General features: G+C 42.3%; 2 protein-coding genes across 3 annotated transcripts; one reads left to right on the top strand and one right to left on the bottom strand.

Moving 5' to 3' along the window:
* The first annotated feature begins 151 nt into the window (after window positions 1-151).
* LOC133551777 (putative monooxygenase p33MONOX) lies at window positions 152-11,966 on the top strand. Of its 2 annotated transcripts, none has more exons than XM_061898848.1 (9): window positions 152-306; window positions 674-834; window positions 5,016-5,076; window positions 5,248-5,423; window positions 6,991-7,108; window positions 7,299-7,426; window positions 7,500-7,603; window positions 7,685-7,860; window positions 9,510-11,966. In XM_061898848.1, exons 3-9 carry the CDS (start codon window positions 5,052-5,054, stop codon window positions 9,719-9,721), a joined length of 939 nt encoding a protein of 312 aa, XP_061754832.1. In that variant the 5' UTR covers window positions 152-306; window positions 674-834; window positions 5,016-5,051; the 3' UTR covers window positions 9,722-11,966. The 2 variants fall into 2 exon arrangements, with proteins under 2 accessions (XP_061754832.1, XP_061754831.1); XM_061898847.1 differs by having other exon boundaries at window positions 9,507-11,966.
* On the bottom strand, window positions 10,417-19,272 carry LOC133551774 (rho GTPase-activating protein 22-like). Its single transcript, XM_061898842.1, has 9 exons — window positions 17,771-19,272; window positions 17,164-17,277; window positions 16,491-16,698; window positions 16,288-16,420; window positions 16,136-16,209; window positions 15,937-16,058; window positions 15,633-15,867; window positions 14,627-15,499; window positions 10,417-12,710 (listed from the first exon to the last, which is right to left on the bottom strand). Exons 1-9 carry the CDS (start codon window positions 17,820-17,822, stop codon window positions 12,461-12,463), a joined length of 2,061 nt encoding a protein of 686 aa, XP_061754826.1. The 5' UTR covers window positions 17,823-19,272; the 3' UTR covers window positions 10,417-12,460.
* Window positions 19,273-19,360: the final 88 nt, after the last annotated feature.

Below are 19,360 nucleotides of genomic sequence, written 5' to 3'. Positions count from 1 at the left end.
TGCATTGAAATATAATTACAATACAGTGTTATTAGAACTGATGCAGTTTTACAGTGTCAATAGGACAACGATACTCAATAAAAAGTTACTTATTGGGGGGAAACAACAATCTCCGAAATGATTTAGCAAACAATTCTCGCGAGACTGCAACGTGACGTTCACTTCCTCCATACCGGAAGTCCTGTAACGGCTGGTCATAATAATAATGGCCGCCGAGCTTATTTTCAGTATTTCCATAAACTGCCCCATCACCAGCGGGAGGTTACGGGCGATCCTCTAGCCGCCCTGAATCCTGCGTTAGCACCGGTAAGAAAGATAATAGACGAGATATGTCGTCCTGTCTCCAGCGGTGAGACATCTGGTTGTCCGTCAGCGAGATAGCCGAAATGAACTCTGCTACGCCTTTTTGTCCTCATAGCTTGTTTTAAATCTAACATCGCGCATAAATGAGATGTTTTAACGTTTTTCAATTCGGCGTAGGTAACATGCACCCACACCTTTGTTTTGTTGAAACAATTCGTTTTGTTGAAGCAAGCCGCTACGTATTGTCATTGTGCGTCATTTTAAGGCTATCTCCTTTTACACAATGAGATGGTATTTGTTTGCGAGGCAAGTCATGCGTTTTTAGTTTTGCCACCAAGATGCATCGTTTACACGTCTGCTCTTTTTGCAGTTGTTCCTCTTTCCTCTGGGCCTGACTGTTATCCACAATGATTTGCCAGAGGGCCTGTTCGATCACAGCCAGCCTGATGTAACCTCTCCATCTGCACAGAGCCACCTCAGGACGGGATGCGCCTCTATACTGCCTGCTCTACACTGCTGATATAATCACAGGCATGTCTCCTCCTATTATGGTTTTAATGCTGCGCATTGTAGGGCTGGGCGATATGGCCTTATTTTAATATCTCAATATTTTTAAGCCATATCGTGATACACAATATATCTCGATATTTTGCCTTGGCCTTGAATTAATACTTGATGCATATAATCACAGCACTATGGAGATTCTATGTGTCTACATTAAAACAATCTTCATACTGCATTGATATATGCTAGTGATGGGTTGATGAAGCTTCATGTATCGTTTAGACCAGGGGCGCTCACACTTTTTCTGCAGGCGAGCTACTTTTCAATTGACCAAGTCGAGGAGATCTACCTCATTCCTATTTATAATTTATATTTATTTATTTATGAAAGATACATTTTTGTTAACAAGTTAATGGTGTTTAATGATAATACAAGCATGTTTAACACACATAGATTCCTTTCTTTCATGAAGACAAGAATATAAGTTGGTGTATTTGATTCTGATGACTTGCATTGATTGGAATTAGACAGTGGTTCTGATAACGTCCGCATTTTCAAATGGAGGAAAAAAAAAAGTCCTCCTTTCTGTCCAATACCACATGAAAGTGGTTGGATTTGGCATCTCATTTGTCCAACTTGCATACTCGTTTTTAAACACTTTGTTATGAGAGTAGCATATGTGTGTGGCCCTTTAATGTCTGGCAGCAGGTGAGTGACGTCAGTGAGTGTGCGGGTGGGCAAGCAAGTGAGAAAGCGGTCGCTGAGGGCGGGGGAGAAATACATTGGCATCAAACTCCGTAGCTTGCTAGCTTGTGCACACTAGCTTTCTGAGACTCTTATTTTGTTAGCACAGGCAGGATGAAACAGGTCTTTTATGGTGAAGACAGGAACTGTGCAGTCGGTCTTTAGAGTTTTGACAGTAGGTACGGAGTCTCTAGAAATAAAATGTGTTTCTCTGCGTCCGCCCTGTTAGTGTTTTTTTTCTTAAATATGAGCTCGCAGCAGCCAGCGTCATCTCACAAGATCCTCGGGTGCCGAGAATGTCAAACAACTGACGAAAGTGAAGTCTTGGTATGATTGATGATTGCTAATTTTTATGTCTATTTTTTAATGCCTGGCTTGAGATCGACTGACACACCCTCCGAGATCGACCAGTCGATCGCGATCGACGTAATGCCCACCCCTGGTTTAGACGGACTGCAAAACTATATTGATACTGTGTCAATACTGTGTCACTAAATACTGATATCTGCTGGACATTAAAAATCCCTACAGGCAACCTATGGGCCGACTCAACTGACACTGATTTTATGACCGAGTATATACAAAAATATAAACCAAGTCATTGTATTTCATTTAGGATTATTTCATATCTTCATTTAAATAAAAATATATTTTTATCTTTTTTAGATATAGTCAATAAATAATCCATACATCCATTTTCTACCGCTTATTCGCTTTTGGAGTCGCGGGGGGCGCTGGCGCCTATCTCCGCTACAATCGGGCGGAAGGCGGAGTACACCCTGGACAAGTCGCTACCCACGCATTCACGGGGAGAACATGCAAACTCCACACAGAAAGATCCCGAGCCTGGGATTGAACCCAGGACTGGAGGACCTTCTTATTGTGAGGCAGACACACTAACTCCTCTGCCACCGTGAAGCCCCAAGAAAAAATGTGTACATGATTGATTGATTGAAACTTTTATTAGTATATTGCACAGTTCAGTACACAATCCGTATAATTGACCACTAAATGGTAACACCCGAATAAGTTTTTCAACGTGTTTAAATCGGGGCCCACGTTAATCAATTCATGGTAAAAAGGTAATGGGTTCGAGATGGATTTGATGAAGTGCCCTAAGGAACTCAGCATGAACAACTACAGTCCTCCACTCTACCAACTGAGCTATCGAAGAGATTGTCTGTTTCCGCTTTTTAATGTAACCAATAGGATTTTTGTGTGCGTGGGACAATGCTAGAAACTTTGAGAGAACAGGATGAAACGACAAGGAAATGAACACAAATACCTTTTTTTCCGATATATGATCAAAATATTCCCACACGGTGGAAATGATCGACGACGATAAATGACAAATGACCAACGACAGAAGTGCGGCGATTCTGTTGGCAGCAGCATCTCGTTGACAGATGCACTTCCCTATAAACACAGTTTGGCGCGCAGGTGCCAGTGCGACACAGTTCGCATATCGGTCACATGACCAAAACAGCTCATGATCGGTCACGTTACTTTCTAAGAGCGGTACGCGCACCGACACATGGTTTCGCTCTGTGAGCTCGACTCATGCGCCGATGCATCGGTGTTGCCGGACCCATCACTAATATATGCTCATTTTAAACTTTCATCCAGAGAAGGAAATCACAACTAAGTTAATTGACCAAAACTGTATTTATTAAACAGTTATTAAAGGGGAACATTATCACCGACCTATGTAAGCGTCAATATATACCTTGATGGTGCAGAAAAAAGACCATCTATTTTTTTAACCGATTTCCGAACTCTAAATGGGTGAATTTTGGCGAATTAAACGCCTTTCTGTTAATCGCGCTGGAGGCGATGACGTCAGAATGTGCCGTCGCCGAGGTAACACACCCACCATTTTCATTTTCAACACATAACAAACACCGGGTCTCAGCTCTGTTATTTTCCTTTTTTTTTATTATTTTTTGGAACCTCGGAGACATCATGCCTCGACGGTGTGTTGTCGGAGGGTGTAACCACACTAACAGGGTGGATTCAAGTTGCACCACTGGCCCGAAGATGCGAAAGTGTCTGCCGCCAGACCCCCATTGAATGTGCCAGAGTGTCTCCACATTTGACCGGCGATGCTGAGGCAGACATGGCACAGAGATGTATGGATAACCTGCAAATGCATTTGCAACGATAGTCAACGAAATCACAAAGGTGAGTTTTGTTGATGTTGACTGCCAGCTAATCGATGCTAACATCCTACGCTAATTGATGCTAACATGCGATTTACCGGCGGTGCTAAAGCAGACATGGTACAGAGATGTATGGATAACCTGTAGATGCATTTGCAACTATATTACGTTTCCTTCCACCCACATTTAATGCGAAAAAAAACACTTATCAATCGACGGATTTAAGTTGCTCCAGTGTCAAAAGATGCGAAAGTCCTGATCGTTTGGTCTGCACATTTTACCGGCGATGCTAACGCAGCTATTCGGCCATGCTATGGCTATGAATAGCGTCAATAGCTATTCGCTCAATAGCTTCAGTTTCTTCTTCAATATTTTCATACTCCAACCATCTGTTTCAATACATGCGTAATCTGTTGAATTGCTTAAGCCGCTGAAATCCGAGTTTGAATCCGGGCTAATGTCACTATATCTTGCTGTGGTATTCCCATTGTTTACATTGGCAGAGCTGTGTGACGTCACAGGGAAATGGCCAGTGTCTTCGCAGAGAGCCGAAAATCAAGCACTTTAAAGCTTTATTTAGGGATATTCCGAGGCCGGTAAAATTTAGAAAAAAAATACAACAAGCCACTGGGAACTGATTTTTATTGTTTTTAACCCTTTTGAAATTGTGATAATGTTCCCCTTTAAGCAGTGGCACAAACATTCACATAATTTCCAAAACAAAGTGCAAGATTGTCAGAGACACTCTTCATTCTGTAGTAGGTAACTTTTCAAATTATGCTACATATTAGCAGTAATGCTACTTTTTGTAGCAACGCTTTTGGCCCACATTTGACAAATTACGGTTGTCTGTTCGGCATATTCCCCCTTGAAGCCAAACCACCGCCGGACAATGGACCCCCTGCTGTTTTTCTTGGATATTAATTCTTCTTTCATTCGTACTTTCTTTCTCTCGTATTACCACTCGCACGGCTCTGCTAGCCTCACAGTTAACGGTACCCATGCTGGTACCTCTCTGCTCCGCGAGGGCGTATACGTATGTGACGTATATAAGAAGGTGAGCTTTCTCTGTGTGAGAAGGAGGGACAAGAAAGAGCGAGAAGAGCCTGTGATGTAATGCCCGCAGCAAAAAGCAACTGCGTGAGAACGTATACTCGAATATCACAATAGTCATTTTCTATATCACATAGCGGCAAACCCGGGATATATCGTGTATATCGATATATCGCCCGGCCCTAGCGCATTGCCATCATTTCTTACTTGGCAATCCTGCAAATGTAATAATGCAGTTTTATATTCCCTCAGGGCTGCTGAAACTTTCCTGGTAGTAGTACAGAAGCTATGTCGGGTTCAGGGGACTTACCAGGTGAGATTTTGTGTTGGAAAAGCAATATTAATCCTAAACAGCATACCGTGTACTGCCATCAGTTAGTCATTTGAACACCTGACATCAACACGTCACTCCAAATTGTCCTCAGGTTAAAATCAAACCGTACCACAATTTGACAAGTGACACGATCCATATGTGCGTCCGCAGCTATCGAAGGTTCCGGGATGGGAGGGATGAAGCTTCCCATCGGGATGACCCGGAGGGCGATAAGCTATGACGACAATCTGGAGACCCCCATGTCCACGCCCCCCCACGACATCAACATCACCAACCTTTGGAGACGCCCAGTCGTGCCGGACAGGAAGTTCAACCATCTGGCTGAGGTAAGAGAACATCCCACACCATCCTTACCTGAAGTTCATTTTATCAAAACCAATGCTTTTACCCCCTCATAATGCAACAACTCTGTTTCACTTGTATTTTGACATTTATTCTCATTTCATAACAATCTTAGTTTTTCCTTATGAGTTAGAATTTTGACTTCATTTTATATTGTGCAAACAACATTTATTTGCAATTCTAAAAATTATTGACATGAATCTTACAACAAGTCAATATTGGATATTCGATTCTTGGAGTCACAATCCGATCCATAATCGATTCTCAATTCAACACAAATCTCAATTCAAACAGACTCTTACAATGTATCTTTTGGTATATTAAATTTAATAAAACCTTTTCAAAACCGTTACAGGCTACACAAGCCCATCCTGGATGCTGACTTGTACGTAAACACAAATATGGCCTAAAATATTGTCTTTTGACAATTTTATTTTATGGAAAAAAAATTATTCTTAAAAATTATGAATGTAAATTTATTTTTTTCAGCACCACTACTAAAGATTACAACTCTTAACAGTACATTTTTTACTTTAATTCTATAAAAAAAAATTTTAATGTATCTGACAATTTTTTTTCCTAATAGTGCTATTATAGTCTTGTAAAGTGCAGTACTAATCAGTGTTTTCCACAGGACTTTCATCTATTCCTAGCAAAAGTGAGCAGGTGATGTAATGACGTAATTCTAATTCTAATTGGTAGTTGCATGTAAGTCTCATGGATGCTGTAGTAAAGGTAAAAAACATTTAAAGGTGAGTAAAAAACATGGAAAGCAAAACTGGTATCGCCTGCCACAAGTAAATGTCCCTAAGGAAACACTGCTATTTACTATCACTTTATTATTTTGATATTGCAGTTTTTTACCTTGTAATTTTCAAACTTTAATCACATAAAATTAGGACTATATTTTTATATTATTTTGATTCAGATTATCTAACTTCTCGCAGTTGTATTACTTCATTTGCACGGTACTTTTTCTTTTCTTTGTGACTGTAAAACAACTTGGTGAAAAAAATATTTTTAGTATGTGTATATTGTATATTATATATATGGATGGTGTTGGACAACCTTTGCTTGTCCTTTTAAAAGTGAAACTTTATTTTTATATCATTTTGATTCAGATTAATTAAATTTTCGCAGTTCCATCCATCCATTTCCTACCGCTTATTCCCTTTTGGGGTCGCGGGGGGCGCTGGCGCCTATCTCAGCTACAATCGGGCGGAAGGCGGGGTACACCCTGGACAAGTCGCCACCTCATCGCAGGGCCAACACAGATAGACAGACAACATTCACACACTAGGGCCAATTTTAGTGTTGCCAATCAACCTATCCCCAGGTGCATGTCTTTGGAAGTGGGAGGAAGTATTACCTAATTTGCACGGTACTTTTTCTTTTTTTGTGACTGTAAAACAACTTGGTGAAAAAAATATTTTAAGTATGTGTATATTGTATATCTGGATGGTGTTGGACAACCTTTGCTTGTCCTTTTTAAAGTGAAACTATCTTAACTTATTTTTTCTAATGTCCATTGTGGGGGGTTTTTTTCACCAGGAGGAAGAAGGCGGTGGATCTGTGCGTCAGTCTAATTTTTCCAACAGCCCCCCCTCCAGGTCACAAAGCGTGGTGAAGACCAAGGCCTCCTCCATGATCCTCAACTCTCTCATCACCAGTAAGACAATGACAAAAATTCTCTACATTAATATTTGAAATATGTGTTTGGAATACCAGAGCTAGTGTTTTCAGAAATGTTTAACTCTGACAAAAGAAATAGACCACAGACAAATGTTTACTATACAGGACATTGGTTCTCAGGAGAACATATAAACAATTCTAAGGCAGTTCTGTTTTTGTTTTTTTAGAGCAGAGTCATGAAAGCATGCACAAGTTTGAGCAAAAGGCGGGGCTGACGGACTCCAGCTACATGCCTCACAAAGGCCTCAATGCAGAGGAGACGCGCCGCCTCCACCGTATGCCTGAATCCTTCCAGGTAAGATGCATACATATCAAGGGGCTGTACAAGATAGCAAACGCACTCCACTAATTGTTTTGCTGTTGTGCAGAAAATGCAGATCCAGAACATGGAGACCCGAGAGGAGCACCAGAGCTCCTCGGCCCAGTCCACTCCAACCACCACTCCGCACAGCTCCCCTACACAGCAGCGCAGGTACACTCAAATTTACACGCACGACGAGCACCATGCGACAGCATCCGAGCTCACGTGTATCTTCACTCCCAATCGGTGCAGGACCTGGTTTAGCAGCACTAGCTCTGACATCAGCGTCAGCTCTACAAACAGCAGCGTGGACCTTGGAGGAGGTGATGCGGCGGGAGGAGGCGTGTTGGAACGCTGGGGCGTGTTTGGGCCACGGCCTCTCGTACATAAGTCAACCTCGGACCTGGGCTCCGATCCCTCTAATGCAGGTAAACAAAGCTGACAATTTGCATAAGGGGAAACTACAAGAAAAGTGCATGAAAATGTGTAAATAAATACACGGAACAAGCCAGCTGTTCCCATGTAAACACACACAGGTGACATCAGGTCGTTGTCCTACATAAACCAAAAAAGAGGCGGGTTAATATGTAAATGGCTGACCTTTAGACTGATGGCCATATTGGATGAATGGGTTAATGACTACAACAGCCTGCAGAGTTGTTTGTGTACACCTGAATGAATCAGCACACGTCGTTTGCATGACTTTAGGTAGGTAACCTAAAAATATAAGTACTGTAGTTCGTCATATAGCAGTCCTTCTCAAATAGTGTGGGGGGTCGCGGGTGACCTAGTCGAACATGTTTTTTTTTTTTGTAGGTCATGGCTTCACTTTGACTATAGTGGATGACGAGGAAAGACTAGTGTGTTGTTTTTTTAATGTTGTGCAGAGGTGTACTTTTAACAATTTTATAGCTAAATTATATTATTTTTAGTCACGGTGTATAGTGGGGGAGAGAAATATTTTATTTGTATGGGGGCGACGAAAGAGAAAATAATTGAGACGCAATGTCATATATATATATTTTTTTTTACTCGACTCCAGAGAGTACAAGGCATCTGTTTGTATAAATGCAGCTTATATAGTTACTATTATAATAGGGGTGCTTCAAAGAATCTTTTCAAATCCGAGTCACAATTTTTATTCATTTCAATTCTAAATAAAATTGATTCTTGAAAGTTTTTTTAAAAAAATAATTTTTATACCAAATAATAACGCGAAATTTGGTTTGACTCAAGAATCTTGTTGAATCAGGGAATTGATTCTGAATCCCCATTTTATAATATATTATATTCACATAGAAGTAGTAATTATATTAACTATTTTTTAAATGTGTGTGTGTGTATATGTATATATATATATATATATATATATATATATATATACACACACACACACGTGTGTGTGTTTGTGTGTATACATACATAGATTTATATATACATACATATATATATATATATATATATATATATAAACACATACGTATATGTGTATACACATGTGTACATTATTATAATTACTGTAGCAATCATATATACTTTTACATACATTCACATAAAATATTGTAGCCAAGCCAGATTATTTGTTTAGTACTTTTTGTTTAAACTGCTAGCACCTGAACAAGAGTTTGGAAAAAAAACTAACTAAAATGTACAGAAAAATACATAAATAACAGGTACAAAATCAACTCAAGCAATAAACCACAAAATAAAATACACCAAAATAGTCTCTCACTAGTTAAAAACTACTAATTCTGTTATACATGTAGTAAAATTTTTATACTGCATAGTATGCGTTGTTTAATTTTTTCACTCATTGAAAAGTAGATTCATGTCACTTTCTTTGAAAACTTCATGCTTTTGCTTAAAATTTATCCTATTCAAAGAATGGTCTGTGTTGTGGTAGAGATGTCGACTTTGTAAAATAATCCCAATAAATCATCAGCCTAGTGTTTTTTTTTTTGTGTGGAGGCTGCCACATTTTCTTCCAATCAAAAAGGTGGTCCAGGAGGCTACAATGTAATCAAAGCTAAATCCATCACCCACCTCCCTCCCCCTCCTTCTGTCTTTACCATAGCAGGATTTGCACTGCAGGTGTACCGCGGCGCCCAGAAGCCTAGCGCCATGGAGGTCATGAAGGCCCAGGCCACTCGACTGGCCGACGGCCCAGACGCCCAGAAAGTAGGGCCACCCAAAATGGAGATCCCGATGGTGGAGGGTCGGCGACAGGGGGCGCGCCCGCACAAGCTTAAGCCGCGAGATATGAACATCCTGACGCCCTCCGGCTTCTAGACGCTGGTGAAGTCTTAAGTCTGATCTGTTACCTGATTGGCCGCTCCTCCTCATTATGAATGCATCATTCAGTTGAGTCAGCTAATGTGAAACAAGCATGGCGATGTCCACAATCATTATCTGACATATGTGGTTGACTTTCCAATTTCACTCACATAGTGGCAGCTCTTACAGACATAAAATTAATATTCGAAACTAACGTAAACCATTTAATCAAACTCTCATAGTACGAGTACTGGCATACATATAATCATGGCTTATATGTTAAAACACTTCCAGTTAACAAAAATGTCTCCTTGGAAAATAATTTGATAGTATTTAATAGTTCCCCGAAAGGGACAAGCGATAGAAAATGGATAGATGGGTGGAGTTTACTAGTATTCCTGAACTTTTTGGTCAAATTCTGAATTCTACAACTTGATTCTGCATTAGAAGTTCTACTGTTAGTGAGGGAGTTAGCGAATGTGCACCTAATTTGTAGGCTTTGGGAGATATTCTTTCCCACAGGCAATAACGGAAATGTAATTGATACTGTACAAGTCGGACTTAATATGCACATTTTCATGAAAATTGTGTTCACAAAAAACTAACTTCAGGCACATCTCAGCAGGCTCAAGACATCAAAACTTGTTGAATTAGGTCCTGACGTTTAGCAACTCAAACCTAAAGTTGGAACAACATGTTTTTTGACAACGTTTAATCAATGTTAGGGTAAGACGTTGAGTTGACCATTGAAATTTGGTCATTTCCCAACATCAACGTTGTCTCAATTTACAAATACAACTATTTTTGCAACGTTTTTCAAAGTCAATCATCAATCAATCAATGTTTACTTATATAGCCCTAAATCACTAGTGTCTCAAAGGGCTGCACAAACCACCACGACATCCTCGGTAGGCCCACATAAGGGCAAGGAAAACTCACACCCAGTGGGACATCGGTGACAATAATGACCCAGTGACAATGATGACGATGAGAACCTTAGAGAGGAGGAAAGCAATGGATGTCGAGCGGGTCTAACATGATACTGTGAGAGTTCAATCCACAATGGATCCAACACAGTTGCGAGAGTCCAGTCCAAAGCGGATCCAACACAGCAGCGAGAGTCCCGTTCACAGCGGAGCCAGCAGGAAACCATCACAAGCGGAGGCGTATCAGCAGCGCAGAGATGTCCCCAGCCGATACACAGGCAAGCAGTACATGGCCACCGGATCGGACCGGACCCCCTCCACAAGGGAGAGTGGGACATAGAAGAGAAAGAAAAGAAACGGCAGATCAACTGGTCTAAAAAGGGAGTCTAAAAAGTCAGTTTTAAAGGATGCGTACGTATAATCAATGTCTTGTGCCTGCTGGGATGCGACCTTAGCTACCTAAGGGACCCCAGTTACGGTTACTGCCGCCACTACGGTGCGTTCACTATAATCTCGCAAAAAAAATATTTTGTGACCTTTATTATTTAAGTCCTAAAATATTCTTATCCAAAGCAACACATTTTACATGTACTCATATGCGGCTTTATGAAACTTTCCATATTTCATTTTAAATGTACTGAAACACAATTTTAATTGCACTTTAGCTTCCTGTCTAGCACCAGAGATATGAGTATTTTTCTTCGTCATTCTGCACTGCAAATTAATGACTTATGGAATCAAAATATGTCGTGAAAAGGAGAAAATATATAAAACATGCAGACTCCCACGATTAAATATTATAGTCTTTGTTTTATTTTGTTCAACGTTGCCTCTGTATTATTTAGATGTTTTAATGAATATACCTGTATTTGTAGTGAAAGGATTACATTTCTTGTTTTTGTCGTCAGATTTTGTTTTGAGAAAAAAAAACCTTTTGCTTTTCAATGTTGGAATTTTTTTGTCAGAAAAAGAAGCTTTAAAACCAACAATTAGATCCATACTGCGATGTCAAAATATTTTTCAGAGGTTTTTAGTTTTGAGGTTGGATTTCCTGTTAGTAAAGCATTGTTATTATTGCACTTATTATTTTTTTTTAATGAGGATCAGTCGCTTTACTGGCAAAAGAGACTGTTACGTACCTGTTACCCCTCTATGGCGTTCCTGTAAGCCGGCTGTGGCGTCCCCAAGTCCTTTAGAAAACGCAGCAGCTGTGAATAGTAAATGTCTTTCTGTCTGTGGGACTGAAGGCTGTCTCTAAATTTAATCTGTTCACGAGACTTTGGCTTGATTCAGAAAGTCTCAATGTGAGAATAAACGCAAAATTCTCATCTAAAGTCATTGTGTCTTTCATGTTTTAAAACTTTTTCCTGCTAACAAGGTGATTAGATTTGGATGCACTTGTCTGCATGTTTGGTTCAGAGACAATTTCTGTGTATTATTGTGTCGTTATTGCACTGCCAATATAAAATACAGTTTCTTATCAGTGGGGTTTTTTTTATATGTAAAACACACATTCATGCAAACACAGCAATGCTTCCTTTATGTTTGTATGTGTATAAAATAGCAAATCATGGATCCTTGATTGAGAGAAATTGTAAAATCTACAGAAAGAATAACAACCCCAGCCAGGGGCGCCGCTAGGGATTTTGGGCCACATGAAAAGAATCTTTACAGGGCCCCCAACACATAATTTCATATAATTTCATCATCATTAGGGGCCTCTCTGGGCCCCCTCCATCATGGGCCCCTAGAATCCGTCTCCTTTACCCCCTCTTTTCGGCGCCCCTGACCCCAGCATTCACTAATCCTCTCATCTTTCCCTTCACCTTCACAGGCTCTTTAAGGTGCGTTTTCTCCTTTCTCCCCCACCATCATCATTCCTTCCCTCCCGTGTTCTCATCTGGAAAAACAGTTCCATCTCCGTCTGCAGCGTCGAGTTACGGTGATCCGCAGCCGCCTTGGCTTGCTCCATTTTGCGGATCTTGACCTCGGCCACGCTCTGGCTTCGCTTCTGCTGCTCCAAACTGTCCCGCAGTACCAGTACTTGCCGCTGGAGGGTGTCATTGCAGAGCTCCAACCTGGGGCCGGGACACAGGAATCACTAAGTACGGTTCTATTAATTCATAGTATTTGTTGTAATGTTAATCAGATTGGATCTTTTCTGGTTGGCCTACTCTTATCTGACTCCTCTGTTTCCATGAAAAAGTATGGTTTAGTTACATTCCTATTGTCAAAAGTTTTGTAAAGTTACCGCAAACTAAATCGGTACTGCTGCGGTATATGGTATGGACTAGATTTTTTGCATTAAAACTCACCAAATGTGATACCGAAGTTACTACCGAATAAAACCCCTTAAAGGGGAACATTATCACAATTTCAGAAGGGTTAAAACCAATAAAAATCAGTTCCCAGTGGCTTATTTTTATTTTTTGAAGTTTTTTTAAAAATTTTACCCATCCTGGAATATCCCTAAAAAAAGTTTTAAAGTGCCTGATTTTCGCTATCTGTGAAGCCATCGTCCATTTTCCTGTGACGTCATCCAGTGATGCCAATACGGATAGCACAGCAAGATATAGCGACATTAGCTCGGATTCAGACTCGGATTTCAGCAGCTTAAGCGATTCGACAGATTAAGCATGTATTGAAACGGATGTTTGAAGTATGGAGGCAGATAGCGAAAACAAAATTGACGCAGAAACTGAAGCTATTGAGTGAATAGCTATTGACGCTATTCGGCCATGTTGCCTCAGCATCGCCGGTAAAATGTGCAGACCAACGATCGGAAGTTTCTCATCTTGTGACACTGGATGAACTCAAATCCATCGATTGGTAAGTGTTTGTTTGGCATTAAATGTGGGTGGAGGGAAACGCTGGATGCAAATATAGTTTCAAATGTACATACAGCTAGCCTAAATAAATGGGTTGTACTTGTATAGCGCTTTTTTACCTTCAAGGTACTCAAAGCGCTTTGACACTACTTCCACATTTACCCATTCACACACACACATTCACACACTGATGGAGGGAGCTGCCATGCAAGGCGCTAAACAACACCCATCAGGAGCAAGGGTGAAGTGTCTTGCTCAGGACACAACGGACGTGACGACGTTGGTACTAGGTGGGGATTGACCCTCGGGTTGCGCACGGCCACTGTACAACTGTGCCACATCGTCCCTATAGCAGTTTAGCATCGATTAGCTGGCAGTCATGCCGCGACCAAATATGTCTGATTAGCACATAAGTCAACAATATCAACAAAACTCTCCTTTGTGATTAAGTTGACTTTATCGTTGGAAATGCATCTGCAGGTTATCTATACATATCTGTGCCATGTCTATCTTAGCATCGCCGGTAAAATGTGCAGACACTCCGGCACATTCGATGGGGGTCTGGCGGCAGATTTATTTGACTTTATCATTGGAAATGCATCTGCTTTGAGTGTCGCAGAATATCCACACAATCTTGCCATTCTTTATAGTAGCATGTCTTACGTCGGTAAAGTGTGCGGAACAAACGACTGACCATTTCGTCGGCTTTCCCCACACCCTCGTATTTTGAAGACATTTCGTCCAATTTCTTGCCACTTTCGCATCTTTGGGCCAGTGGTGCAACTTGAATCCCTCCCTGTTAGTGTTGTTACACCCTACGACAACACACCGATGAGGCATGATGTCTCCAAAGTTCCAGTAAATAGTCGAAAAAACGGAAAATAACAGAGCTGAGACGCGGTGTTTGTAATGTGTTTGAGAAAATGGCGACTATTACCTAGGTGACGTCACGTTCTGACGTCATCGCACTGAGAGCGATAAATAGAAAGGCGTTCAATTTGCCAAAATTCACCCATTTAGAGTTGGGAAATCGGTTTAAAAAATATACGGTCTTTTTTCTGCAACATCAAGGTATATATTGATGCTCACATAGGTCTGGTGATAATGTTTCCTTTAATGGGTGACTAAAAGAGTTTGGGTGAGTAAAAGTAAAATAATTTGTTCACCTCTTTATCTTGTCCTGATAATCGGTCTTTTGCTGGGCCATTTGCTGTCGAAGCTCATCCAGGAGTGATTGAGCGTTGCTGGACTGCAACTGAGGCTCACTCCCTGGAAGGTCTGGAGGAGGACCCGAGGGAAGAAACACCTCAGAGCTTCCAGTGCTGATAGGGCTTAAGATAGAGACGGATGTTGGGGAGTTTAAGTGATGTCCTGTGTCACCCTCGCTTTTGTTGTCACTATCAAGCTGTTCTTGGCAGTTTTCCTCTGCGGGACTTGAGGGTGGCCTCTTTGATGTCATGTCAGGACTAACTTCGGGATCACTGCACTTGTCCAATGGTAAAATCTCACAAGAAGACCACGATGATGATTCGTCCACCGTCTGCCACGCGTCCTCTGGTTCCTCGTCGGATTCTCCCTGACCGTTGTTCTGTAACTGTTCACCAGCGATGTCCGCCATCATCTGACTTGAAGACACTCTGTTCAGATTGTCGTAAACAGATGGGGTGCTGCCTTCTTGCGCATCACTGCTGCCCCCGCTGGCTACTTCTGGAATTTCAATCCCTTCCCCTGTGCTCTGTGTGGCACCAGAACTCCATAGATGACTCACTGTGTCTCCCAGACCAGACCATGCCTCGATCCAGCCCATATGGATTGATCTATGCTGCCTGTTTTGGGCATTAGCTGGGGATGATCCACTACTAGAGAGGTGCAGGTGATAATCAATACTACTACCCTCGAGTTGAGGCTGCGAGGCCTGACTTGAGGAAGGTACAGGGTAGAAGCAGTTTCCTGGATGAGAGGAGGTGTAGCGATGGCCCAGGAATCTCTTGTGGCCTGAAGATGCGTCCGATGTGGCAGTAGTCACAGAGGAGATACAGCTGCAGGACAAAAAAAAACTAAGTTAGGCTACAAGTTCATAACTCCATCCCACCAAGTTCTATCCAGACATTCCGTATTGAGAGACTTGGATGCAGGAGAGTTAGTACGGTGGGCAGGGTTCACCGAGGTTACCTGGTATTGTGTCCATCCACAGTATGCTGTCCTGACTCCTGGCATCTCTCTGCAATTAGCGGCAGTGACATCTGACGGAGGCAGGGTGGCTGGTGTAAATGAGGTCGTCTCAGAGTACTTGGTGATGCATATAAGCCTCCAACAGGATGTGCAGGAACTGGTGCAGAGACCCTTGAGAACAGAGACTCATTTTCTCGGATCAGCTCCAACATCAGCATCTGGACCAGTGCTGCACCTGGAAACCATTTTTGGATATTTTTGACATTCTGCTCCACAAGCACACCAATTGAGATCCAGCATCTACCTCCCATGATGCTTTGAGGGTCCTCAGCCTTGGCTCGTAGAATGTTTGGTCCAAACACCGTGGCCAAGTTCTGACAGCTCATCTTGTTACCTTTTGAGTGACTCTGGACTTCATTAAGAAACCTGTGCACAAGAAAATCAAGTAGAAAAGTTACATTCTGTGTAATCTAGTTTCTGTGAGACACATGGGAATTTCTTACTGGCAGATGAACTTCAAAAGATTAAAATTGGCCACTGGCAACTCCTGAAGAAGATTTCTTAACTCCTCCAAACCCTGAAACAGCAAAAGGGGGTTTTGCAGTATTTAAAATAGATTTGTTGCATAAAATACTTTATCATAGTGGCGCATCACCTCTACGCGGTCATTAGAAATATGTGTGCCGCAAAGCAGGAAGTCCTGGTAGTGGCTATAAGGAACCAAAGGCTCAGGAAGCTGTCGCAGGTAGAGTTTCAGCAGCGAGGCCACCGTGTGGACGTCGGTGTTGCTGCGGGCATTACATAGTCAAACTGCCTGAAAATGTTCACAGAGAGGAGGTATACAGGAAATAACCACACCTGTCAAATGAGGGCCTCTCCCCGCCATCAAACGCCTCCTGCAGCTCCCTCACCAGACTGGCCCGTCCCGGCTGGCGAAACAAGCCCACCTCCTGTAGACCTCGCTCGCGTATGAAGGTCACGCATTGCTCCACCACCAGGGGAACCGAGCGAACCCCGTAACGCCGCTCATACAGCACCGTCTCCTCCAGACGCTGACCAAAAACACCTGCACAGGAGATACTAGTCCATACCGACTGATCGAGTTCCATTCAATGGAAATACCTACTCAGTGGCCTAGTGGTTAGAGTGTCTGCCCTTAGATCGGTAGGTTGTGAATTCAAACCCCGGCCGAGTCATACCAAAGACTATAACAATGGGACCCACTACCTCCCTGCTTGACACTCAGCATCAAGGGTTGGAATTGGGGGTAAAATCACCAAAAATTATTCCCGGGTGCGGCCACCGCTGCTGCCTATTGCTCCCCTCACCTCCCAGGGGGTGAACAAGGGGTTGGGTCAAATGCAGAAGACACATTTCACCACACCTAGTGTGTGTGTGACAATCATTGGTACTTTAACTTGACTTACTAACATGTTGCAGAAGAAGGGACCATTCCAATGAACGTTTATGCGTGTAGCACAAATGTAAGCTTGAAAACAACTTACATAAGACCTATTTGGCTCATTTGTACCTGTGAAAGGGATCCAGACTCCCTTATTGAGGCTTTTCAGCCATTCGTCCCCCTGGCCGGCGCTGTTGGACAGGAAGAAATACGAGCCTGGACTGGCCAACACGTCTCTGTTCCCTAAAGACACACAAACGGCCCTGTTTTTAATTGTTTTTGACGTGAATGTCCAAGTCCTTTGACCAGCTTGACTAAGAGTGGTCCTTTTTCCAGACAAGCCAATGTCAGTCTTAATGCAGAGGTTACTTAATGATCAGAGCAGAGGAGGAAATCTGATTATCTTGATACAAGATAACATCACAAGAGGACAAGGCTCCAACAAGAGTCCACAGCTAATACTTGCAGCTTAGACCTGGATTTAAAATGTTCTTTCAGATAATATTTATGTTTCTAAAATATAGTAAATAGTTTTGGGGTTTTTTTGCTCAAGTAATCATTGCATTACACTGCCTTGCCTCTCCAATGTCAAAGCAAGCATGTACTATGACACCTAACGGTCACCTCAAGAAGCTTAAAACCCCTAAGTCAACATTTTCCTTCAAGGACAAAACACAGTTTGATGATCTTGTAGGATTACCAAGTAATATGTTGATTGTGTGTTAGTGTGGGTCACCTTTGAAGCCTGCTCTGTCATGTTTCCAGGATTTGAAGCAGCTGAGTCCCATGCTGTTCCACTCCCTCTCTCTCTCTCGCGCACTCTCCTTGGTTTCCGCAGCGACGATGATTGTAGATGATGCTCAAGCTCACTCTATACAGTTGTCGTAAAGTTGTTGTCGTGTTCTGCAGCTGTTTTGAATACTGTAATTGTTTGTACAAAGTATGCTGTCTTATGCACTCTTTCCTGGTTTAACTTGAAGCTCTTTGACAGACCAGGGAACTACCTTTTTCATAATGTCCTGATCTGTAAAAATCTATTCAAGGACGTTTATGGAGGACATGGCCTTAATTGAAAAGACATCCAGAGAAGTGACTTAGGGATCACACAGTTTGTAGAGAATCCTGCCCATGTATTTAAAAGGTTCCAGTTGAGGCGTCAGTTAGCATCCGTGGCTAGACCGTGTAGCCCTTTGTGGTGTGTACCGCCTATCATCCCGCATTACTCGCCTTCAATGTGCAACAATAAATCAGTCTGATTGGCTGACTCAGCGTTGGCCATTGATTGCAAGACAAGAGAAACGGGCGGGATAGAAGATTTTTGGTCAAAAAGTCTTGAAAGAGATTTAGTGGCTCACATCGACAAGTTTTGTGGTGAATGAAGCAGAATAAATTCCAACTTGAATGCGCTCTTCCCTGGGTGGAGCCCGCTTGTGGCCCGAAGTCAGCTGAGATGGACCAAAATCCTTGCTATGACCCTGGATATATGGAAATGAGACACTTTCTGGAGAATATTAAACCTCCAGCCCTGGTTCCTTTTGGATGCTAAGAAGGGCTCACAAAGGTTCTCAGTAGGTGATTCTGGTTGGTCTAGAACCTCAAAACATATTTCTGGTGTTCCATCATTGAAAGAGAACCAAAAACGAAAGGCTTTCCAGCGTCTTGCTGTCAGATTTCAGTGTTAGAGTTCGAGGTTTACCTGGGGTTGACAATTGAAGACAGATTTGTAGATTCGTCTGGTCCTTGACGAACAGCCAAACTTCGACTGTAGCAAAGTTTATGCAAATTCAAATTTCCCGAGAAAAGCTTTTAAGAGAAACTCCACGATCTTTGAAGTGTCTTCACCTAAGATGTGCTGCCTTCTCCTGATGAAACCTCTTCTTCTTTAGTTTTTGGTTAAAAAAAAAAAAGGGCTCGTACATTTAAGCCATACCTCTAACAAAAGGTCTTCCTGTGGTCTGCTTTGGACCGACTCTGTGTCTTTCGAAGCCCATTTTTGTGTCTCTTCTAAGTACTTCAAGTGGAAGGAATCACTGGCTGCGACACAAAAGCAGCATTATTCCACCCGTCTGTCTTGGAAGTTCCTTCTCCCACACGCATAAAAACAACATTCTACAGGAGTCATCCGCTCCCTCTTTCTGGACGTCCTGCTCCATCTCAGAACATCTGGATGTCGTCTTCCCTTTCCTCCGCCCCCCCCCCCCCCCCCACTCGTCGTTCTCCTTTCCCCGCCAGTTGTCCCTTCTCTTTGTCCCCTGTCCAGCTTGTCCTTCTCCTCATTGCCACTCTCCTCCCTCTCCCTCTCTCTCCATTTCCCAGCACCACGTGT

This window comes from Nerophis ophidion, linkage group LG04, assembly GCF_033978795.1.
Source record: "Nerophis ophidion isolate RoL-2023_Sa linkage group LG04, RoL_Noph_v1.0, whole genome shotgun sequence".
In the NCBI taxonomy this organism is placed as follows: domain Eukaryota; kingdom Metazoa; phylum Chordata; class Actinopteri; order Syngnathiformes; family Syngnathidae; genus Nerophis; species Nerophis ophidion.
This window is presented reverse-complemented; position numbering and strand designations above follow the sequence as displayed.

Bases quoted from the DNA above. Each gene is read 5' to 3' on its own strand.
- LOC133551777 (XM_061898847.1), top strand. From the start codon at position 5,052: ATGTCGGGTTCAGGGGACTTACCAG. The intron at 5,077-5,247 runs GTGAGATTTTGT...GTGCGTCCGCAG, and splicing joins GGGTTCAGGGGACTTACCAG to CTATCGAAGGTTCCGGGATG. The intron at 7,427-7,499 runs GTAAGATGCATA...GCTGTTGTGCAG, and splicing joins GTATGCCTGAATCCTTCCAG to AAAATGCAGATCCAGAACAT.
- LOC133551774 (XM_061898842.1), bottom strand. From the start codon at position 17,822: ATGGGACTCAGCTGCTTCAAATCCTGGAAACATGACAGAGCAGGCTTC. The intron at 16,421-16,490 runs GTGTGGTTATTT...TAATGCCCGCAG, and splicing joins GAGAGGCCCTCATTTGACAG to CAACACCGACGTCCACACGG. The intron at 15,500-15,632 runs GTAACCTCGGTG...TTTGTCCTGCAG, and splicing joins GTGGATGGACACAATACCAG to CTGTATCTCCTCTGTGACTA.